Source organism: Scomber scombrus, chromosome 18 (assembly GCF_963691925.1).
Source record: "Scomber scombrus chromosome 18, fScoSco1.1, whole genome shotgun sequence".
In the NCBI taxonomy this organism is placed as follows: Eukaryota; Metazoa; Chordata; class Actinopteri; order Scombriformes; family Scombridae; genus Scomber; species Scomber scombrus.
This window is the reverse complement of record NC_084987.1, coordinates 12,895,660-12,919,024: the sequence shown is the minus strand read 5'-3', so window position 1 is coordinate 12,919,024 and position 23,365 is coordinate 12,895,660. Positions and strand designations below refer to the sequence as shown.

The window sequence follows — 23,365 nt, the reverse complement described above, 5'->3', positions numbered from 1 at the left end:
ACACACACACACACAGAATCGGGGCACAAGGAATCCTCCTCTCCACTCTAGATTTAATTCACACAGAACAAGATTAGAGGATCCAATCAGTGGTGACATTGAGCCTGGCACCCGGTGCAATGGGACACCAGGGAGACCTAATCATTCCCACTGCTCCACTCTACTGTGGCAAGCCAATCAAAATCCCCTTCAGACGAAGCAGATGGTCAATATCATCTTCTCCCTTTTCTAGGTGAGATTATCTCCTGGGCGTCAGACCTCACGGGTGGATGTTTACTGCGACGGTGGCCTTTCTGCCATCCGGCTGCGGGATGCTGATGCTGAGTTTCCCATGGTGCAAGCTACCTGAGACCCAGAGTAAAGAGGCAGAGATGGGGTCCAGGATGTCCAACTGTGAAATCACATCATGTGTTGTATATATCACCTTCAAAACCTCAAAAAGAGGATCAGAAAGGGGGGATTCAAAATGAATGACTTTGGAAACTAACATCAAGCAAATACTTTTACAGTGTAAATTTGACTGAATTTTTTTTTATAAAGATTTTTTCTGGCATAGATGCCTTTATTTGAAGGGAGAGACAGGAAATTACAGGAGAGAGAGGGGGGTGTGACATGCAGAAAGGTCCGCCGGCCGGGAATCGAACTGGGGTCCGCTGCGTACATGGCATGCACTTTTAACCGCTCGACCACCTGCGCGCCTTTCAATTACATTTTAACCGTTCATAAACAAGCAGATACTCTGTTCTAAAAATATCAAGTGATTTCTTCATTCCCGGAGTACAATTTATCCCAACAAGAAGATTATTCCTTACGTCACAACACAATTTTCTCTCCTGTCCCGCCTGAGATTACAGAGGTGGCTTATGCTTGGTTTAAGCAGGTCCACCATAAGGAAAACAATGAAGCAGAAGCTCTGTAGGAGATGACGTGACTTCTGATTATAAACGCCTTGAGGGGATAGCATGAGAGAGAGAGACAGAGAGAGAGAGAGAGAGAGAGAGAGAGAGAGAGAGAGAGAGAGAGAGAGAGAGAGAGAGAGAGAGAGAGAGAGAGAGAGAGAGAGAGAGAGAGAGAGAGAGAGAGAGAGAAAGAGAGAGAGAGAGAGAGCGAGAGAGAGAGAGAAAGAAAGAGAAAGAGAGAGAGAGAGAGAGAGAGAGAGAGCGAGAGAGAGAGAGAAAGAAAGAGAAAGAGAGAGAGAGAGAGAGAAAAACAGCAGGCCAAGGTTGAAATGATTCAACCTTCTCCCCGAAGGGCAGTGATCAAAATCACACATTATTATTATCAGCCTTATCAGCTTGAAAGCAATCTGATGTGCCGCAATATTAAATCAGTGTCTTAAAACAGCAGCTGTTATAATATACAAGAGTGACACATGTATATACATCACTGGAACAGTAAACCCAGAGTCTCCTGGTATGGTGCCAAAGGAAAAGACTGGTGCTCCAGTGTGGTCTAATTAAAGCAATGTACTAGAACCACAAGTGTAATGGAAGCCATCTCTATTCTAGCAGAGCACTGAAAACAGGGCAAGTTTTCCATGTTCATTGAGAGGAACAGGTAACAGGAGAGGAGCAGAACAACACTTAAGGACGTCCTCGCAACAAGGAGAGAGCTCAGTGTTACACCTGTGGGCTCAGGTAATCAATGTTGTGCTCTGATCTCTTGACTTTCCTCGTTGCGTACAACACTCAACGAGCAGCCTGAAGACCTGGCATTTAAGGGTCAAGCTGCTGATATCAAAACAAGAAGTATTAAACAAGTGAAAATGAAATAAAAATAGTGACAGACCAGAATTATTAAAGGAAGCACAGCACATACAACATCATCCCTTTCCCAGAAGCAGGGATTATTCGTGTCATTTAAATATTGGCAGACTTGGAAATAAGCTGGGCAAAAGTCAAATGCTTTTTTTTTTGCCAAGACTATTTCAGGAACAATACATCATTCCATTCATGAGGGAGACTTGAATGGGGCACGTTGGGTGATATGGACACTAATCACTCCCCAGTGAGTCTTGTAAGGCCTCAGGAGCATGACCAGCTGGCTGGCCCTGTTCCTGCAAGTAATTTGTATGATTGCAATGAGAGACCCTCTTCACTTTTCCAGCATGGAACTCAATCCTCAACATACTTTATACCAGCCTCTGTCACTATGACACAGACAATAATAGTCTGTCTAACCCATCCATTTTATTTTCTTCTCTTTAGTGCTGATGTCTGTCTCTTACACAATCAATTTAAAAGGCTGTAAAACCTTCCGTCACTGCATCTTGTTGTTGAATACAAAGTCGCTGACCACCTGACCTGGCTGCGCTTTTTCCGCATCTGTTGCAACAGCATGATGCAAAAGTATGGTAAGAGTGGTGGTATAAAAAGACACAATCCTCAGTGGAAAAGAGTGGTAGCTTCATGATCTGATTGCACTTCACCACATTCAGAACGCTGGAAGAGGGGTATATATAAAATTAAGTCTCAGTGGTCTGGTTCTTTTTTAGTGCTGGTTGTTTTGCCTTAACAGGCACAGACTTGCAGCGAGGCAGCCTTGATGAGAAGCATCTTTCTACACTCGCTCTCACTGGGGACGAGCATGTTTCCATTAGACCAGCTGGGCACTAAACGCACTGTCTCTGTTTCAGGAAAACAGACAGGGTTAAAGGGGGAAACTGCTCTTTGATTCTCCTGGTCTCTGCTGTCCAGCTCCTCTCCCCACCATGTGCAACCAGGAGCCATGTGATGGCAACAAAGAAAACACTCACTGCAGTGTCAACAGTAACAGGTGTGCAGAGGCTGGAGAAATATTGTTTAGACTTAAGGTAATTTGTCCTGGAGAAGGATCCTTTCATTTGTGTATGAAGTTGGCCAACTGTAGGCAATGAAAGCAAACCCATTACAGGATAGTTTGGGCCTGAATCCCATTTCCAGAAATATGAGCACCCAAAGTGTGTGCTTTGGGTGGGAAGTATTTTGATCCCTACACTAGCCTGGTTGATTTGAGGTTTTAAGTTTCACAGTTTATGATTACTTGTAGGGCAAGTTTATTTGTGTATCTTCCAACAACAAGACAATTCAAAGGGCTTGACATTAGACATAAACATGCATTAAGACAAGAAATAAAAGAAACTCAAGCAACGATAAAATGACATTAAAAAGTTGGATTACAAGTACAGTGCAGCTATAGGTACAGTGCTGTGAGAGATATGATTAAATAGTGGCAAATTAAATTTAATAGAAGTTAAAAACAAAGAGAAAATGTGTTGATACTGATGTATTCTGTGAAAGTATTTCTAAGACATTATTCCTGTAACTCTTATTCCTTCTTATTCTTAAAGAGATACTAAGCTAATTTTGTAACTGTTTCAATGTGAATGTTAAAATTTAGAACATAATGATCCATAGCTTGTTTTGTAGTCTTTAACATTGCAGATTGAAGTTAATCCCCCACACTATTTGCTTAACTGAAGGGAATGGTTGTATGGGAATGAATGGATGTGTAGTCATACTGTCATTGTCTAGTTTCCAGTAGTAGGAACATGTGGGCACTGAAAAGGGGAGGCCCAAGAATGGATGCTTGGGGAACTCCACGTGATACCTACATTTACATACAATATGTGGACCAGAAACACTTAACAGGTCAACTGAAGAATTAGTGTACATATGCCTTGTTAAACAGGAAGTGACAGCATAAGAACTGTGCAAAACAAAGTATTGATGAAGGTACAATTACATCTTGTGAGATAAATGAAGCAACAGCCTAGGTCAGCTTGGACAATACACATGATCACACAATATGGTCATTATCATGTTACTGGAGGAGTTTACATATCTACATCCATGTGATGTAAAGTGTGTGTAGACTATGACACAGTACTGCCTCAGTCTTGCACATTCATTCATGTTGTCCGAGAATGTCCTAGTAGTTTGAGTTGTAGTCTGAGTGGTGTGAGAGGTCTATCTGCTCATTTGCCCAGCTGCCTGCCACAACAAAACTGGTAGATCAATAGATGCTTGTCAGTAATGCTAGAGGTCATCAATGGAAACACGTAAACACATTTATGTAATCAGGCGAATGGGAGATATGAAAAGAAATCTTTAAAAACCTCTTGGAATAAAACAGGTGTAAATCAAATTCACGTGTTTCAGAAACATCGTAATGATACTCATCACTGAGGACGCTTAACCAGATTTAGAGGGCTGGTTTGACAGGAGAGGGTGCCTTGCCTTGCTGCAGCTGTTCCACTTGCTGACATCGCCCCACAGTACTTCCTCTTCAGCAGTGAATGTGGAGATATTACATTTCACCTTCTTTGGCTGTCCCAGGTTTTAAAATAGTCCAAATGTTCCGAATCATGCAGTAAACAGCCCCCCCCCCCCACCACCACCACCACCACACAAACACACCCGAGACATCTGCAGGCTGATGCAGTATCTTGTGAATGTTGAAACTGTAATCCTACCAGCCATTACTGATATATAATTATGGTCTCAATTACTGTTCCTTACTTAATATGGCGACTCAAGTCTCTGTATTTCCCATGAGGAGTTATTATCTGATCACCTAATTAAACAAAATTAAAGTCAGGAGGTGATTTCAAATGCTAACTCACCTGTTTTAGATCATGGCAGTCGGTTTATCTTACTAAAACAAAATAGAGCTGACACATGATTGTAGAAACTGTGTCCATTTAACCGTGTTGTCAGGAAAGAGTACACAGAACATCTTTCACCTTTACCAGTTTGATTAAACATGCCGTCATCTGCTTTTTATGTGGAGTGCTGATCACAAATATTTGCTTTAATATGTTGACGCCTGCTTATTCACACACACTCGGTCTGCACACATCAGTCTGCATGTATCAAACAGCGTGGGCTGGCAGACAGATCTCCTCTCAGGCTTTACTTTGGCGTTGTGATTTGTGGTGGATGCTTGCCACAAGTGCTTCAGGGTTTAATTACAACATGCTTTAATCCAGGCTCAACTATCAAGTCACTAATCTGTCAAGGTATCACCCCTCAGCACTCACAAGAGAAGGTCTGATGTCCAAAGAGGGATTGTTTCAACACAGACAAGAAAAGCTGAGCTATTGGATTGTAAGGTTGTAATACTAGAATGCTGCATTTCCAATTATTTATTCAACTTTAAACTCTGTTTACAAAGAGCAGTAATAGTCTGGGGATATCAGCTAGAAGCACACCGTCCTCTAAAGCTACCAAGGTTAGAAAAAATCTTTTCATTATCCAAGATGGTGCTACTTGTGATCCAAGATGCCCTTTACTGTTTCTATTCAATGCTTAATCCAGCTTTACCCATTTGATACGCGGTGCTGTGACCTTGTATCAGATGCCATGTGAGCGCTGCATCATATCTGTAATCCCAGTTGCCAACTGGGTTAAGAAGTCTGAGAAGCTTTAAAACACAACAGTAGACATTCCCAAGCCGTGAGGCCTTTTTATTCCCAAAGATCGCACCAAAATGTAATTATGTAATTGCCTCATCCCATACTAGTCCCTTTGAGACATTTTCTTTTCTGTGAGAGATTTATACATGGGATCGCGTCTGCTTTGTCACCCAATCCTTTGAATCCAGAGAGCACAGCACTCCCCTCAAGGCTTTTGACAGAAAGGGGGAAGTTTACATCTAACATTGCAGAAGTTCACTTCAGGTTACACAAATTATCAAATTTATGACATTTTATATCATATTAAAAAGTGCTTCCATTCAATCGTGCTCAGTTAACAAGATTTATATGTGATATATATCTTCTGTATTTGCTGTGCTAAAGCAGAAATGATTTTTGATGAATGAGTCAGGTCAATAAACTTTCATTTATCTCTTATCTCAGACTTTTACTGCTTTGTAAAAGTGTATTTTGTTTCATTTCCTGTTCAATTCAGAATTTACTTTCCTTCATAGGACTACAAAAGTTTTTAACTTCTTCTTTCGCCTTTTCGAACATGCTTTATTTGAACTGCATACTGGGATTATTTGAATTGCTTACCGGGATTTTGAAAAACATGATTGCTCATAATTTTGTTTGTTTGCTTTGTTTTCTTGCTTATATTTCTTTTAATCTTGTTGCTTATATATTTAGTTTTTATTTTTAACATGTTCGAAATACAATTTAAAACATCTCTTTTTGCCCATGTTTCCAAATCACTTTCATATTTTTTGCGCTACTGCAATAAACAAAATTCATTACTGGCTAGATGTAAATTTAGCCAACTGCACATAATCATATAAATATCTGGCCTGCTGAATTATACCATATTTGAAAAAAATTTGAGATGCCCATTTTTTGTTTTACCACTAAAGGCATCTGTTGGGTATTGCTATTGGTGGGTATTTAATTCTGTCTTTGGCAACATGCATAAACTATTTCACTTATTTTTCTATTTGTAAAAATGAAGAGATGGCTGAATGGATTACGGACAACAGAGTAGGGTTCTGACATAACAATTTCTCGTGTAGTTGATTCAATATGCGTCTATGTGTAGAGATCAGACACCCTCTAATTCCGACTGTAATGAGACTACCCAAGGCTACTCAACCTGTCATGTCTTTGCGAGTTCATGTCAACACTCATTACCCCTCCCTCCACCTCTCTCAGACCACAACCCAGGCTGCAATAGGACCCCATCTACAGTCCAGCATGTTGCATAAGGTTGTGCAGTGTCAGCCGAGGGCGTAGGAAGATCTGGTTCCATAAAGGCTCTTTTACCCTCTTCAGAAAAGGGACCCTATTCTAAATTCCCACCGCAATGCACCCTGTCTCATGCCTGTAGAGGAGACACTGTTATACAAAAGTCATATGCTGCTTGCAGGTCTGCCATCTAAGGGCACGGTGATGGCCACATTTTCCTTGGCAACAAACAGAGGCAGAGAGGCCAGGGATAGAGATTCAGAAGGAGGGTTAAGGGACGATGTCCCGATTTGTCTATTTAAATATGACAATGCAAAATTACTATAACTGGCACATCACAGCCTGATGATTGTATGGAACATTGTGGGTATGTGGTATGAGTCACTGAGTAGTGGTGTGCAGAATAATGTCACTGGATTTCCAATTCCAGGACGTAAGCAGGTCAGGAGATCGTGAGATCTGGCGTAAGATTAAGGAAACAATTCCAAAATGGAGCGCACATACTTACAATCTCTTGTCTGGTACACATCTGTCTATCTGTAGGTCTCTTGGGGCACAGCAAACAGTTCCCAAACTTTATTTCACTGGGCAAAAATAGGCATGAATTTAATCACTAGTAGTTTGTTAGATGAGGCCTGCCTGCGGGAAAAAGAATCAGTAAAGCCTGACAGGAAGAAATGTAGAAGAAATACATTGAGCCAGAAATGTGCTTGACCAGCTACTTTGTAATTACTGCTAAGATAGTGAGAAGTGTGTGATAACTAGCCACAGTATCATCTCTCTGCCTCTTGTGCACCTGTTTAAAAAACAGCTGCCTTAAATTTCTCTTTCCTGGCTGGGGGTGGGAAGAGAGCGGGAGAGCGATGGGGGGGGAAAGTAGGATTATACAGTGTTTATATCCAGATGTGTATATACAGTGTCAGTGCTTACGTGAAAATATATTACTCTTAGGTTATGTAAGTGGGACTAGGTACACATGGATGTATATTTTTCTTTCATTCAAAAATAGGGAAATGTAATAATTATCCAACAAGGAAAAATATAAAGAAAATAAAGCTGGAATGTACTGTATGACTAAAACATCAATAGATTGATACACCTTTCCTCAAAAGAATATTTCTACAGCAAATCTACAGCAAGTCTACTATAAACTACCCAAGTTTGAAGAATAGGGATATCATTTATTGTAGTTTTGTTTTTTCTGTAGCCCATGTTGTGACATTACTGGAACTTTGTTAGACTAAATGTTGACATAAATACAAAGCCATATGTGCTGATGCTCATTGTAAAGAAAACATAACTGCTGGATAAATACATTTTTAAAAGTATTGGACAAGTTGAAATTTTGACCTGATGATGATGCTAGATACTAAGAATGGTTCAAATTAAACTCAGTTGCTCACCAAAGTTCACAAACATCATGAAAGTTTGCATCAATCTGCATCTTAAAGATGCTGAAAGTTCACTCTGAACCACAAATGTCAACATCATGGTGGCGATAGAGGGAATATGAGAGATCATCACAATCAGTAAGCTTCATCCTCTTTGGAACATAAATGTCTGTATCAAAATGTACACCAATCCATTTTGTAAATATTGAGATATATTACTGGATACCTGGAAATTTGACCGTCAGTTGTGCTAGTTGAAATGTGAAGCAATCCTAAGTCATAATGACTCATCCTCCGGGCGGCATGAATGTGTGAACGAAATTTCAAGGTAATCCATTCAACAGATATTTTGGTCAGGACCAAAGTGGCGGACTGACCAACATTGTCATTCCTAGAGCCACGTCTAATTAAAAAGAAAAATAGGGTGTACTGTAAGCCAAGGCTACACACTTTTACACACAACCCTTTTTTTGTAGCTTGTGTTTATCAGAGAAGATATGAAGACACAATATAATTATCATGAACTGAATAAAAAAACCTCAATGTGTTCTATCTAGCATTCATAACATTAAATATGTAAATAAACCACGATTTCCGAGTTCCTCAAATACACATTTACAGTTGAGTGTGATTGTGATTCACTTCTGCATCACAGTCCACATTGAATTGAGCAGGGACAGTAATTCAACTGGATGCTGGTTGCAACACGACGATCTTTTGAGCGGCATTATGTAAGTTAGGTTTCATCAAAGCCTTCTTCTTTCAGCCTTCTTTCCTAAAAAGAGTGTCTTTGCTCTGGCTGCACAACATTGGACCACTGCCTCCAGTCTACTGGCATTGAGTTTCCTCATCCTGGCATGAAATCATCGGTCTTTGACATAGACACTCAAGAGTGGAGTAGTCTGCTCAAAGTGGGCTTTTGTTAACCTCCGTTGTTAACATTCACAGCAAAAAAGCACTCAGAAAGAGCCATCAACAAGAATTCTTCTTTCTATTCATCACACATCCTGAGAAGTGTGTGTTCACTTCTGTGCACTTACATAAGGATGTTTATACAAATAGAAACTGAATTATTACTGGCAACAGTCACAGTGTGATATAAAAAGCACAGTGGTTTTGAAAAAACTGCATTCAATGGAAAATTAAAAATCTTAACCCTCGATCAAAATTCATTGCAAATAGATACAAAAAGAACTGGAGGTGATCACTCGAGTTTCACCCAGCAAGTGCGTTTAAGTTATATGACACTGAGTGTATGTGCTGAGGCCAGGTGTACCATTTCCATCTCTGGCTTCATTCACGCTTTCATTACATTATACCTTCATTACAGTGTCACATGCAGGATGCAGGAGGATGGAAAAAAAAAAAGGTCTTGCTGACATGTGTCTGAGGAGAAAAATGAGTTGGATACTGCTGCAGGTTGAAACCCAAATACTTCCTTTATCTGTTCAGCCAGCTCCAGTATCTCTCATCATGATTAGAGCATGTAGTTTAAGGTATAATCGTCTTAAGTGGGATTGTTAAGTGACATTGAAATAGGAATAATTGGGTTAGGAAATAATTAGGTCTTAGTGGAGGCTTAATCCTGTTCTGTTCTTATCAATTGAACACTTGAAATATGTCTTAATGTTTACATTTTTTTAAGACTAAATAATTTCCTTTAACAGTTGGATACTGTAGTTTTAAGCAAATGTTACTTGGATGAGTGTTCACAGGAGTATGTGGCATTGACTAAAAATAAACAATGTCCATGTTCATCATAATGAAGGAACATCCAGTGCAATGGTGAGGCTCGTTGATGGTTTTTAGCAGTTTTTGGTTGACAATGGAGGTCTATGGCACAGTAGAATAAGCTAGATCAGCTTTCAGCCAATATTTATTATGAGGGTCAATTGTTGGTTTTGGTCTTTTCAGTAGTGCACCATTGCTAAACCTGCAGCAATCGTGAAATGAAAGCTATAAACGGTTATACTGAACAATAAAGCCTTTATTTTTTTGTCTTTCCATAGTTCAAGTTTGTCATTGCCACCCAATGAAACGGTGGCAAATAGAGTGAAGGAGTAAGAGGTAGAGCAAGTGTTCCATTCTCATTGTGATCAGCGTAAAAACTCACTTTTACACACCAAGGGAATGGCCATTCAAAGAAGGCCGACTAAAAAAAAAAAAAAAAGAAAGAAAAAGAAACAAACGAACAAGAAAAAAAAAAACAGCAGCTTCTTTGTGGTGTTGCTAGCTTTCCCTTATTATTCACAATCATAAATACTCCTAACTCGCAGACTTTTGATAAAGGTCACACTACAGTGTAAACTGGAGAGGCGACGATAAGTGCTAGCCATGAACACAGGAGGCATGTCATTCATCATCACTTTCGACACCGTCGCCATCACAACCACCACTTTCATCATCATTATCACAGTCTCTGAACACTTGGAGTGGGGAAACTGCCACATGGCAAGGGCCTCTTGCTGTGTTGTCCAAGGCGAAGGGGCTCTGCATAGTATGGTCAGATAGAAGAGATAATGGCTGCCCACCAAGGACTGAATAGAGGCTCTAGATCTGGCACTCAAGGAAAGTTTGACCTTGAGAAAAGAAAAAAAGTAAAAAGGGGGGCTGTCTCCACATGAAGGAGAGCACAGAAACCTGAGCGGTGGAGCTTGACAGCACATCAATCCAAAATAGGTGTACGATAGTCAGCTGGCCCTGTGTGTGTGTCTGTGTGTGTCACACTGCATTAAAACTAATACCAACCACTCTACCACTCATCTACACTGCCAGGTTATGACAGTGCCATGTTACATTAAAAAAAGGAGATTATTTACATCTTCAACACATAAATTATTTCCCCTAACATACTATCTGTGTAAGGCATAATAAGGTCTCTGGAAAAAAGGGGAAAAAAGTGCCTAATATGAAAAGACTCCAAAATTTTAGAAAGGTAAGCAAAGGAAGTGTAAATGCTGAAATAAAATAAAAATGCCGGCCAGAACAAGTCCAAAAACAAGAAAAACACAATTAATGCAGTAATTCATGAGAACGATTCGAAAAATGGCACACAGAAAGAGAAGCTGTGAGCTTGATTAAGCAACACCTGAATACTTCCAGGTAGTATCATTGGCAGCACTGAAAAGGACTCTTTCATACCCGAGAAAAAAAGAATAATACGGTAGGGTCACGGCATGAAGAGTTACAACTCGGATCACTATAGGTTCAGACGATATGGGACGCCTCACATTCCTCCCTCACAATGCCGAGAGATCTAGGAATGATTTGCAACTCCTCCCGTCCAGAATGTGACCTTTGACATTTCTCGCATGTTTTGTCTCAGCCCTGGAGTCTCCCGAAGCCCAACCTGTGACACCTGCAGCCCCTGCCCTAACCAATCGCCTCAGGGCAGAGTCAGGTCAAACTGTTGAGCCGATGCAATCTGAAAAATAAGGCTCTAGTCCGGTAAAATTCAACCTTGTCGACGATATACAGTATCAAAACTCTGTATAATGAGAAAACATACAAACGCATATGCAAATATAGCTTTCAATGAACAACAACATACACATTAAAGGTTGGTTTTGCAGATGAAATTCAAAAGTATTCATACAATATGTGTCACAAAGAAATAATGGCTGGCTCTGTCCGTTCTGAAGAGAGAAATAACAGGAGAGGTGGGGGCAAAACAAAAGTATGAACAAGAAAAAACAACAACAAATCAAGTTCAGTTCATATTTGTCATGTTGGATAACTGCACACACAGGAAGCTTGGAGGAGTGAATTAAACCTCTCCAGTTGGTTTTGTGAGTTCATATTACCGCCACTCTCCCACTCCAGTGCTGCTGTCAGTCTTTAGGTCACCCCTTGTTGTGTGTGTGGGTGCATGAGAGTCTGTCATTCCAGTGAGTTTAAAAAAAAAAAAAAAGAAAAAAAAAAAAGGTAGGCCATTGGTTCTTTTGAGAGGTCCTGCCTACCCTGACGGGGTGGAGCCCAGAGGGAGCCCGTCAGTCATCCAGGATGACCTTGACAAAACTGGCCACGTCTGTCTCTTTGGAGTCGTGCAAGGTGAAAAACGGATGTTGCTGCATCAGAAGGAGGAAATGCATGATTAGAAATATGTTTTTTTATTTTCTTAAATTTAAATAATACCCTGTGTTGTTATTTACTTGTAACATATACAAAGTCATAGTCTTGGTGAGTTAATTGGGTAAGCCTGGCCTCTTGTGGACAAAAGCAAGAATTAGATCGTACTGAACATTACAGCAGGGATGTTGATGGTGACAAAGCTATAACAAAATATCCTAAAATATGTTCTAATGTGTTAGAGGAGGAGAGAAAATGGAAAAACTACTAACCATTAATTCTGTATAAGCTGGTCTCTCATTTGGCTTCTTTCTTAAACTGTAAAGACACAAAGGCAAAATTGAGATTAATGTCCTATATTATAACAACATACACAATCACATCTAAAATAGTCAAATGATATATCCTGTGGGTAGACTGGGTCATCCATTAAATGCAGGGTTTAACCCGGCTCATCGATGTGTCCTTCAGCTATACACTGAATCCTGACTGCATTAAGTGGAGTGTGTATGTGAATAAGAATGACAGAAAAACAACAAACCATTTTGGGGGCCATATATATTTCACACACACACACACACACACACACACACACACACACACACACACACACACACACACACACACACACACACACACACACACACACACACACACACACACACACACACACACACACACACACACACACACACACACACACACACACACACACACACACACACACAAAAATCTGGCAACTTATTGGACTTCTATACTGTTCTTATGCCACCTCGTTCAGTAAATGGAGAGCAAACACTGACCCCTGCTGAGCTTTGTGCCAATTTTTCTTTTTCTTTTATCAGTGAGTATGCGGCTTACCACTGGGAGATGAAGTCTACAAACTCTGGGGAGAACCGGTCAGCAGGCAGCTGTGGAGACGGCTCATCCACCACCTGTTTGAGCTGCTGGAACGGGGTGCCCCAGGACTCGTAGGGGAATTTCAAAATGGCCAGCTCAATCTAGGAGACAGAGAGAGGCTGATTAAACAACAATCATACAAGTTATAGCTACTTTTCATGACTGCATGTTATGAGTTTGGTCAGTGCAATGATTGAAAACGCAAGGTGAGTGAAACTGACTTTCAGGTGTAACTCAACTATTGTGATATTTCAGAGAATTATTTACTCTTCTGTAAAACGTTATGTTCTAAATTTTATAACTTTCTGTAGCCAAAGTTAAACGAATATGTATACATTCTGTCAGTAAACTGTGCTTTATCTTAATTTAGGATGACAAACAATCAACTAAAATCTGCCACAAACATCCATAGGTATCAAAACTGTAAACAGTCATCATGACTCAGCATTAGTGCTGGATTATGTAACTGCCATACTAAAACAGGTGTGCCATGGTGCTAACCCACCACTGCAGATGAAGCACGCATAGGATGAGCAAACATACCCACTCTAATCTGAACTGAAGGCACAGAAAATAGGAACGATCTAAAAGCCCAATATGATCAATACACTTTATTTTAGGATGCACATTATTGTATTTTTAAATGCTGCCCTTATTTTAGGCTACTTGAAATAAGAAAAGAACATTTATTTCGCTATTTGAGTACTTATTATTTATAACATCTGGGGTAATACAATGATAGTTTCTTTCATGTTGTCAGTTTTTATATTCATTCACACCTCACATAAACTCTATTTATTTTTCTGTGTTGAAGTAGTAGCCGTAGGCCAAGTAACCAGCCCCAACAGATATGTTTTGAACAGGCACTGCAGTCGTGCTTTTAATTCCTTATAATACACTTTGTAACCATCTCATGAAAGTTGCTATGTAAATAAACGTTTATCATTTTACTATTATGAGATAGTAACTTGTGATCAAAAGAAATATGGAGAAAAAAAAGTGATTACATAAGACTAAGCTAAGAAAAGTAGACAAAACAATCTATGTGTCTTTTAGTAACACAATGTGTAATATGACTTTATTTTACTACCAACTGTGCTCAGTGTTAGTGTCAGCAATAGCACAGATTTTTGCAGGATTCTTTTTTCATTTCCCTAAAATTAAAAATATCAAATATGAGTGTACTTGTTCTAACTGTGAGTAACACAAAGAGACTCATTTCAATATGCAACCATGCTCACCATCGTGATACCAAGACTCCATATGTCTGACTTCACACTGTAGCCCTTCTGGTTGAGGTCAGGATTGATCCGCTCAGGCTGAAAAGAAATGATTAGCAAGTGATAAGTACCACCACTATCTGAAAATTATTTTAGTGATAATAAACCATAATTATTCTGAACGTTTTAGGACTGAAGTTTGCTTTACAAACTGATAAAAGCAATTTAAATAACAGCAGTGAATCAAGACTCAAGAATGAAATATGCATTTAAAGTGAGAGTAAGTGTTGCTAGGTAAAGAACAAATCTGTGCACTCCAAGTGTTTTTTGAGAGGATTTAAATCGTATACTGGGTTTGTGTGTCTACATTCCAAGCAAGATGTTTGAAAGCTTAGGTGTATAGTTGGTTTAACAGCTCAGACATTGATATGGGCCAGACCTTACTGAACAATACAATTAATCAGTACATTTCTAGAGAATCCTTTCCTTAACTTCAACTAGCCTTTACCAGGAATCTCTCTCCTGATCCTTTGCAGTCCCCACTTACCGCCATGTAGGGCTTGCAGCCTGCATCCATTGTTTTGGCTACAGAGTCCACCAGGTGGCCACTGATGCCAAAGTCACACATTTTCACTTGGCCCTGAGTGTTGATCAGAACATTGGAGGGCTTCACATCTGCAGAGGGTTGTTATTGGAAGAATGATGAGAGAAAAAATAGCAAATGACAAAAATCAAACTGAAAACCGTGTGTGCCGTTGTGCTTTTCTGATTACCTCTGTGTATCACTGACAGATTACTGTGAAGATGCTCTAATGCCTTGACAATCTGTAAATACAGAGAAAATTATGGAAAAGATTAAATTCTTCATCAGGAAAACTCTTGAGAACTGTATCTCAGTGATTACAGTAATACAACAATATTATGACAATATCACCAACATTCATATCTTTTTAATAATCAGTTTATTATTGAGTTTGTCTGTACTGTTCCCTGGAGTCACACTCGTCTCCATGACACTAAAATATTGAACATGTGAATTCAGCCTCAGAGTGCAGAATATTTGAAGATTTCCAAGTCGAAGATTACTAATCAGCATGGTTTTAAGAGGAGTTAAGTGATGTGACAAAAAATAGTATCCATCTACCCAGCACTTCCATCCAATCACCGGCTATACTGCTGGTTGCCTGGCAACCTCACTGAGACGACAAGACTCCAAAAAGTCACTGAAGTTGTACATGCATGTAACTCTTCTTAAAACTTTTGTTCTTCTCCTCATCTCCCTCTTGGAAAGAAAGTGACTAAATGTATTTTCCTAAATTGCTGAATTATTCCTTTAATGTTCTATATTAAAGGACAGATTAGACAGAAAATGTATTAACTATTTTGATACTAAATAAGTAAGAGTTTTAGTCATTTTTAAATTAACTAGAAATAATGCACTGCATAATCAGTCAAGTGGAGTTTACATCCATGTCTGTCCAGGCTCATATTTATAGTGAAGACTTTAAAAGGAATTTAATATAAAGTATTAAGTGTATTTTACTTGTATGTGTTCATATGCTTGGCCAACACAGCTGATTCTGACAGAATACAAAGTTGTAGCCTTGACAGCAGATGATGCTTCATATATGGATGTTGCTGCAGACACTAGAAATTCTAAAAAGTGGATGCTTCACACACTGCTTCAACTCGGCAGCCAAGAAGATTGATACAACCACCAGTGTATCAGGGTTGGCACATGAGATTAGTGTCTCCAAATCAGTATCCAACCAAATGTGAAATATGGTCACAAAGTTATGATGGTGAATAATGGCCAATAAAGTGCAGAACATTATGATTTCGCAGTGAAGTTATCCTTTGACCTCTTTGGATATAAAATGTCATCACTTCATAATTTTTTTTCCCCCTTGGAAATTTGTGTGAAACTTTGTCATAATTAGCGTACAAATTCTTGAGTTATGTCCAAAAACATGTTTTGTGAGGTCACAGTGACCTTGACTTTTGATCACCAAAGTCTAATCAGTTCATCCTAGAGTCCAAGTGGACATTTCTTCCAAATTTAAAGAATTTCCTTCAAAGCGTTCCTGAGAATAGGATGGCTGGAGAACCCAAAAACAACCACAGCTGTCACCAGTGTAGAGGCATACCAAAAGCCAAAAACTGGGTGGTCGCAGCTTCTCAAATGTGAGGATTTAAGCTTTTTGTGTCATACATCATAGTAAACTGACTATCTTTGGATTTTGGACTGTTGAAAAAAATCATGACATTCAATACATCACCTTGAGCTTTTAAAGATATTTTAAAGATGATTTATCGATCATTTTAATCTGACAAAGATAATGAAAATAATAGTTAGTTGTAGCTCTATTTTAATGTACATGTAAATGCACTTGATACCTGAGCAACACCAATTTTATAATGTAAGATATGGGACAGGACGTACTGCTACTGTGATCTTGCCCAAGATGTCCTCTGGGATGGTCTTGCCTTTCTCAATAACCTTCTTATAGAACTTATCCAGAGAGGTGTCCATCAGCTCCATACAGATCCAAACATCCCCCTAAAATTAAGATGCCACCCACAAATAAGAAACAAGATGATCAGACATTGCATATAACACAGGAAGAAGCTCATACCAGTCATAAATTAGTGAGATTTAGTCACTGGCTTCACCTCTCTGAAGAGGGCGCCATAGAAGGTCACAGTAAAGAAACAGTCCACTGTCCTCATGGAGATATCCAGGTCCATCAGAAGCCTCTTTTGCTCCAGAGTGTTGACTGTGGCACGAATCCTCTGCAGACACAAACATCACAGATTGTGTTGCCAGTTGCGTCAGAAGTCACCTAAAATCAGCTGGTGTCCCCCCCCCCCCCCCCCCCCCCCCCATGTAACATAGATCCAGTAAATCTGGGTCGAACGTTTGCAAGTTGAACTCACATGTTGACTACATCTACTGTATGAGTCATGGTACTATTTTAAAAGCAAGGTGCATTCACAGAGATGCCAAAAATCACGTAACCTGAGTAGTGGCTTCCCGGCCTACCTTGACAGCCATGATTACACCACTGGGCACATGTTTCATCTTGTCCACCACACCATATGCTCCCCTCCCCAGCTCTGCAATCTGCTCCAAGTCATCTGCCTTCACCACAAAGTTCTGGACAGCAGGGGACACATTTTACATTAATGTATGTATTCAGATCAGCAAAAATTTGAACAGCATGTCTCAGAGGAATATAGAGCCAACTATACCTGATCTCCAATTGTGACACAAGCTTTAGAGTCGAGATCTCGAGGGGGCCTGCAGGGTAGAAACACATTTCAATCAAGCCAAAACAACACTGTGTAGTCAGTTTTAATGCAACAACATAGGCATCATACTATAATATAAATTGTGCTTGGAATTCATAAGACAATTTCAGGGTGCAAAATTAACTGGCTAAATGACTAGTGAATGTTTACAGTTTACCTGCCACTCAGTACTGTTGTTTTTTTGGCAAGTGAGTGAAGCAAATCTACGAGCAACTTACATATTTTACCAGAATTTGGATGATGCTAATTTTGTTCCCTGTAAATTTGAAACAAACCTTGATTTATATATTTATAGTTATGCAAGGACTCACTCTCTTTGTGCCCATACTGCTTGTAATTAACAACTGCACCAAGCAGTGGTGCTCTAAGTGGACTGCAAAGACTAACCGTTCCCTCAAAAACATACTGTACCAGTCAAAAGTTTGGACATTTTCATATTCAAGTGAATGAGTAAGAAAAAGTGTGTCCAAAATGTTTGAGTGGTACTGTATATAAATGTAGCTGCCTCGAAAACAGTTCTTTGGTCAAATCTTTGGTCATCTCCATTATGAAAATTTGGAGTATAGCTAGACTAACACTGGAATTTTAAGGCCAATATATAGATAATTAAAAGCTAATCTGCATTCACTTTTGTTACATAAAATATAATTTTTTTTAAGGGATCTCTTTACATTTGTCAGAATTGTGACCAATGTGTACTAAGCAGGACATTTTACAGTTGAAAAACAAACTTATCAGTGCTCTCTGTTGGACAAACTATGTAATGGCGACATTGTTTCTAAACTACTTTAAACAAATCTTTTACACCTGTGCACTGCAATTTCTTGTTATTTGCTGGCCTATTGGTAAAGAAGAAGAAGACGAAAAAAGCCTTACGCTGCTACTGCTGGTTGGGGCTGTGCAAACACTTCTTTGGCCAGCTTCAGCCCTGGGTTCTTCTTCTTCCCTGCAAGACATGAAATTAGAAAGCCATTACCATCTCAGCTCCATGATATATCTACACTGATGTACACAGCTGTATTTAGCAGCAACCACAAGCTCGTATAACTAGCAGTTTTTTGTAGAAGCAGTAAGGTAAATGGACTTATGACTCAGGTGCCCCTGCAGAATAAATCTACAGATGCCATTTGCCACATTACTTGAAGCGGAGGTTTGTCAGGTTGTAATGTACTTTTCTTGATTTCATAAGTTAACATGGGCATGTTAAAAGGTGGTTTGTTTCTATTCTGGTAGTAAGTAGTGTTTAAGGTTAAAATCAATTTGCAGTTGCCTCTGACACAAAATGATCTGTTATCTAACTGGAGATTAGGTGTACTCAAACTTGAGGCCCTGCAATAGAGAGAAGGTGGACTAAATGACTAATCGACATTGGTATGATGACTCAAATGGAGAGAGGAGGGGGAGAATGCAAGGGAATCAGGCCTCTCTTCCTGTCATGATTTTTTTTCTCCAGTATGATCAACTATCCTTTTTGATTTTTTTTTTTTATTACTGTGAAATTTTACTTATTTTTGTTCTAATATGTGAAAGAGCATGGTGCCGTAAAATGCAGCTCTGGAACTTTTGTGTTCAATCAGTGACAGCAGTCCATTCATAAACACAGTTTACCAGCAGCCTCTGGGATTTCCCACAAGGGGCTATGAGTGCCTGCCAGAATGACACAGCTACCGGGCCTACAAGCAACACACAGGAAAAAAACCATCAACTTTTCTCGACACGGACACTCAAGTTGAGCATGTTTGCTCTTGTTGCAAGGTCGACAGGAAAAACACTACACTTTTCTTGACCTGTATCCGTGTGTGTGTGCTAGAACTTGGCCAGATTTTTACCCACTGGGAAATGATGAGAAACAGTTTAGACCTGGCTGGTTATTTCCTGTTCTTGCTGCATACAGGCTCGGGCCAGGCTGTGTAATTATTCTACCCCAGTTCAGAGAAACTGGTTTAATGCATCTGGCAAGCAAGTCACTTTCACTTTGGAACAAATGCAACAGCTTTTTATAAAACTAGCAAACGTTAGTAATGGGTTAGTTTAATGCTACAATTTTACTGTCATTGTTACTGTGGGGTTGTATTTGCCATTCAGTGAGTCACACCACTCCAGTCTGGAGGAAGTACGATTGGGCAAACCCCTCCTTGCTAGATTAAGCTGGAAGGGAAGTTAAATTTTACTCTAGATTTTAGATTCTATGGCCAACCACTGAAACATCAGACAGGTCCATTTTGTGCTGCAGCCCTAAAATAGGCCTACAGTGTCTGGACAGACTACACTAGTCTCATGTGGTAGGGAGAGATTGACGTGTGATTTACTCACACATGCTCAGTCAAAAATAGATTTTGCGTTTCCTCTGTGTGGGATAACGAGCACTCAAAGCCTTCCAATGACCTGACAAATAAGTCAGCCTTTTGTTCCTGCAACAAAACTAGGGTAGCACAAGAACACAGTGGTGCAGTACACGAACATCTGACATGCCAAAGATGTTTTTAATCCGTCAGACATTCAACAGTGCTTTGCTGTTGCAGGAAAACTAACACAATTATATTATGCACATTGAGTTTTTCATACTGTGCATTATATTTAAGTCTGAGTTAACATGCAGACATGTTTACTAAGAGGTATTAATGGCCATGAAATACTAACCCCTCTCAGGTAGCAGGCTGAGCTGGGGGGGGTTGCAGTGCGTGTGGTGTGTGCAGTGACCCTGTGGCCGGGGCTGTGGAGTGGGATATGACTCACAGCCAGTCAGACTGGACACATCCGCTCAAAACACAACAACTGTCAGGACTCTTTGGGAAATATGATGTCACTTCACAGCTCGCTGTCCCCATTTGGGTAAACTGGGGCCGGCTTCCCTGCCGCAAGACCTGCCTGAATTGAGCCTGATAGGACACAACAGTACCATGACCTCAGCCACAGCTGCAGGCAAAGTATATCGAGACAGCATAGGAAAAATACATGTACACAGATACCGTTTTTCTCAGAGGGGAACTGAAAGAGCTGCAACAATTGGTAGATTAAGTGATTAGTCGACTGAGGGAAAATTAACCGGCAACAATTTTGATAATCAATTAATCATTGAGGGTTTTTTTGGGGGGGGTGGGCATGCTGTAATTCTCAATTTTTCCTTCAGCAAACTAATTATCTTTGGTTTATAGACTGTTGGTTGGGACAAGACAAGACATTTTAGGTTGCATCTTGGGCTTTGTGAAACTGTGATTGACAATTTTTCACCATTTCCGTTTGTTGCCACCCTAGATCTGTGTACCAACCAGGTATTTCTTTTTAGAGAATTGACACAAAGCATCAATTCTTCTGCTCACCATTCATGTCACTGTCAGCGATATCCATATTGTAGACATTTTTTCTTACATGTGAATATGTTTATTGATTTAAAAAGTATCTATCTTAGTATTTGAAAACAGATCAATGATACTGCCAAGGACTTATCAGTCTGCATCTGTCACTACAGATAGCAGCAGCGGTGTACTTTTACAGGAAATTCAGTAATTCTTAGAAAACCCATGATGTTCAGCTGAAAATACCGGCACACTAAGACACACGTAATGTTAACAAGAATTTCTGGGCTGTGCATGGGATTAAAGTGTCAATAGCTGTGTGGCGAGTCACCATCAGGAAGCTCCAGCCTCAAAGTGGGTGCATATACAGACAGACAATGATGACTCATGCACAGATAATCTTCCACACCACCCTATCAGTGCTGTTAGGGAGAACCCAATTTCCAAACATGTCTCAGCAATAGTATGAACAGCACTGCAATGCACTTAAGCTTCACTTAACTTACTCCACTACTGACCAATGAAGGAGCGATTCCTTGTAAGTGGCCGGGAGGAAACACTTTCACAGAGGCACCTCGGATCTACTTTGGTGCACACAATAATAACAAGGCAGAACCTGTGTAGCAGCTATGGAGTAGCTGCTTGCAGCCAGTGAACTGTCAACAAAGAAGCGGCGGCACTAGCAATTGGTGCTGCAAGTCAAAACATGCCATGGTAGGCCAAAGAGGCTGTGATTGCCTGAGCTGAGCAGCACCCAGCCAATCTACACAGCCCTCTCAAAACAGTGTGTACTCCCGACCATGGTAACGCTAGTATGATTGTGTAACAGCACAAGCGGTGAACTTGAAATGTAAATTGACATCATCATCATGCTCTGTGTGTGACGCAAAGGAAGGACCTTGATTTTTTTTTGTTTTTTTCCCCAAGGTGTGAGTTTGATTCAGCAGTGTACAGTAATTGCACAGCACAGACTCACTGGGCTGACTGACTGGCGGAAGCCAAGTGTGTGATAGATAGCGCAGTGGCTCCTTGGCATCGTCGCCTGTTTTAAAAATAAAGGAATTTCCACCACAGCAGGGGGGAGGAGGTGGTGGTGGTAGCGAGGGGGTGGATGCATTTCCATGGAAGCGGCGCTAAAATGTTTTTGCGCTAACACACTAACACCCAACACAATCGATGAGTCAGGAGGCCGAAACACACAAACACCTGTGGTCCCCACTGTGCTTTGCTTCACCGAAAGGGAGAAACTGGTCACAAGCGCGGTGATTTCCAGCTTGAAGGACAAGTTAGTTGTTAATTACAGCTTGACAACAGTCCTTAATTGCCGTGAAAATGGTGTAAAGCTAGCTAACAGCAACTTAAATGAAGCGATGAGAGTATGCAAATTAGCTGAAATATTATCATTCAATACTGTTTAGCCCGCTAATAGTAGGTCTGTGATGAATACCTTCAGTCACTAGGATGTCTATAGTCTTAGCATGATGATAGAAAGCAGTAAAGACATGCTGGCTAGCTTCTCTTTTTTTCCCCTCCTCTCATACATGCAGCCTTCCACCTGGCAAGGTTACATTTCTCAGTCACAGCTAGCTAAACTTCTTCCGCGCAAACTGCACCTCGCTATTTAAAATATATGCACGATTGTTTTAAAAAAAAAAAAAAGAAGCGGCTGAGTTGGAGGAGAGAGAAAAAAAAACACTTACCTCCTTTAGACAGAGACATTTCCCCTTTGCTTTGATGAGGGGGAAGGGAAGCACAAAGACTTTTGCCTTTTTTTACTCCCTCCCTCCCTGCATCTACCCTTACACCCGCTCAGGATCGCTGGCTTGTCGTGCAAAAACTAGCAGCGACTAAAACAAGAAGGTTCGTCTTCGTGCAATCTAAGTGCTTCAATCGCCGGCTCACTAGTTCAGAGTTCGATTAGCAGATGAATGCACAACTTCACATAAAGTCGGCGCGAGTTGTACAGTTCGAGTTAGTTTGCTAACAAAACCTGCACTTTTTAGGGTGGCCAAAGTCTGACAGCTGAAGGTTCCAACGACGTGATGACGTGTTTCCTGCCGCTTACTAAGCAATGTGGGATATGTAGTTGTATGTATGTATGTATGTAGTTTCGTTCACGTGAGCACCCAAAACAGAATATTTCCATACATTATTGTGACTAATCAAATATACCCAACTACAATAATTATTCACACATTTAAGGTTGCTTCACATAAGTTATTGTCAGGGTTGGAAAGGTTACTTATGAAATGTAATAGGGTTACAGATGACTTACCCTATTTAAAATGTAATAAGTACAACTATTTATTATTATTATTATTTATTTATTTTATTTATGTACTTTATTACATTTGATTACTTTTTGATTACTTTTCTAATTTTCTAACAACTGTTCTATAGCTGTTTAACCCATTAAGCCCACCAAAATCTACGTTCAGGTGTTTTTCATTATGCTGACATGATTTATAAGGGAGATCATTTCTTATGAAGCAAGATATATGTCTAAATGTATTCATTAGTTCATGTAGATTTTGGAATATA

The 23,365-nt window shown here is 40.0% G+C and overlaps 1 protein-coding gene across 1 annotated transcript; it reads right to left on the bottom strand.

Moving 5' to 3' along the window:
- Positions 1–9,877: 9,877 nt before the first annotated feature.
- LOC133999490 (dual specificity mitogen-activated protein kinase kinase 6) lies at positions 9,878–22,820 on the bottom strand. The gene is made up of 12 exons (XM_062438686.1): positions 22,525–22,820; positions 18,405–18,474; positions 17,469–17,517; positions 17,260–17,373; positions 16,890–17,009; positions 16,660–16,776; positions 14,990–15,041; positions 14,764–14,891; positions 14,238–14,315; positions 12,958–13,097; positions 12,369–12,414; positions 9,878–12,095 (listed from the first exon to the last, which is right to left on the bottom strand). Exons 1-12 carry the CDS (start codon positions 22,541–22,543, stop codon positions 12,018–12,020), a joined length of 1,011 nt encoding a protein of 336 aa, XP_062294670.1. The 5' UTR covers positions 22,544–22,820; the 3' UTR covers positions 9,878–12,017.
- Between the last annotated feature and the right edge of the window lie 545 nt (positions 22,821–23,365).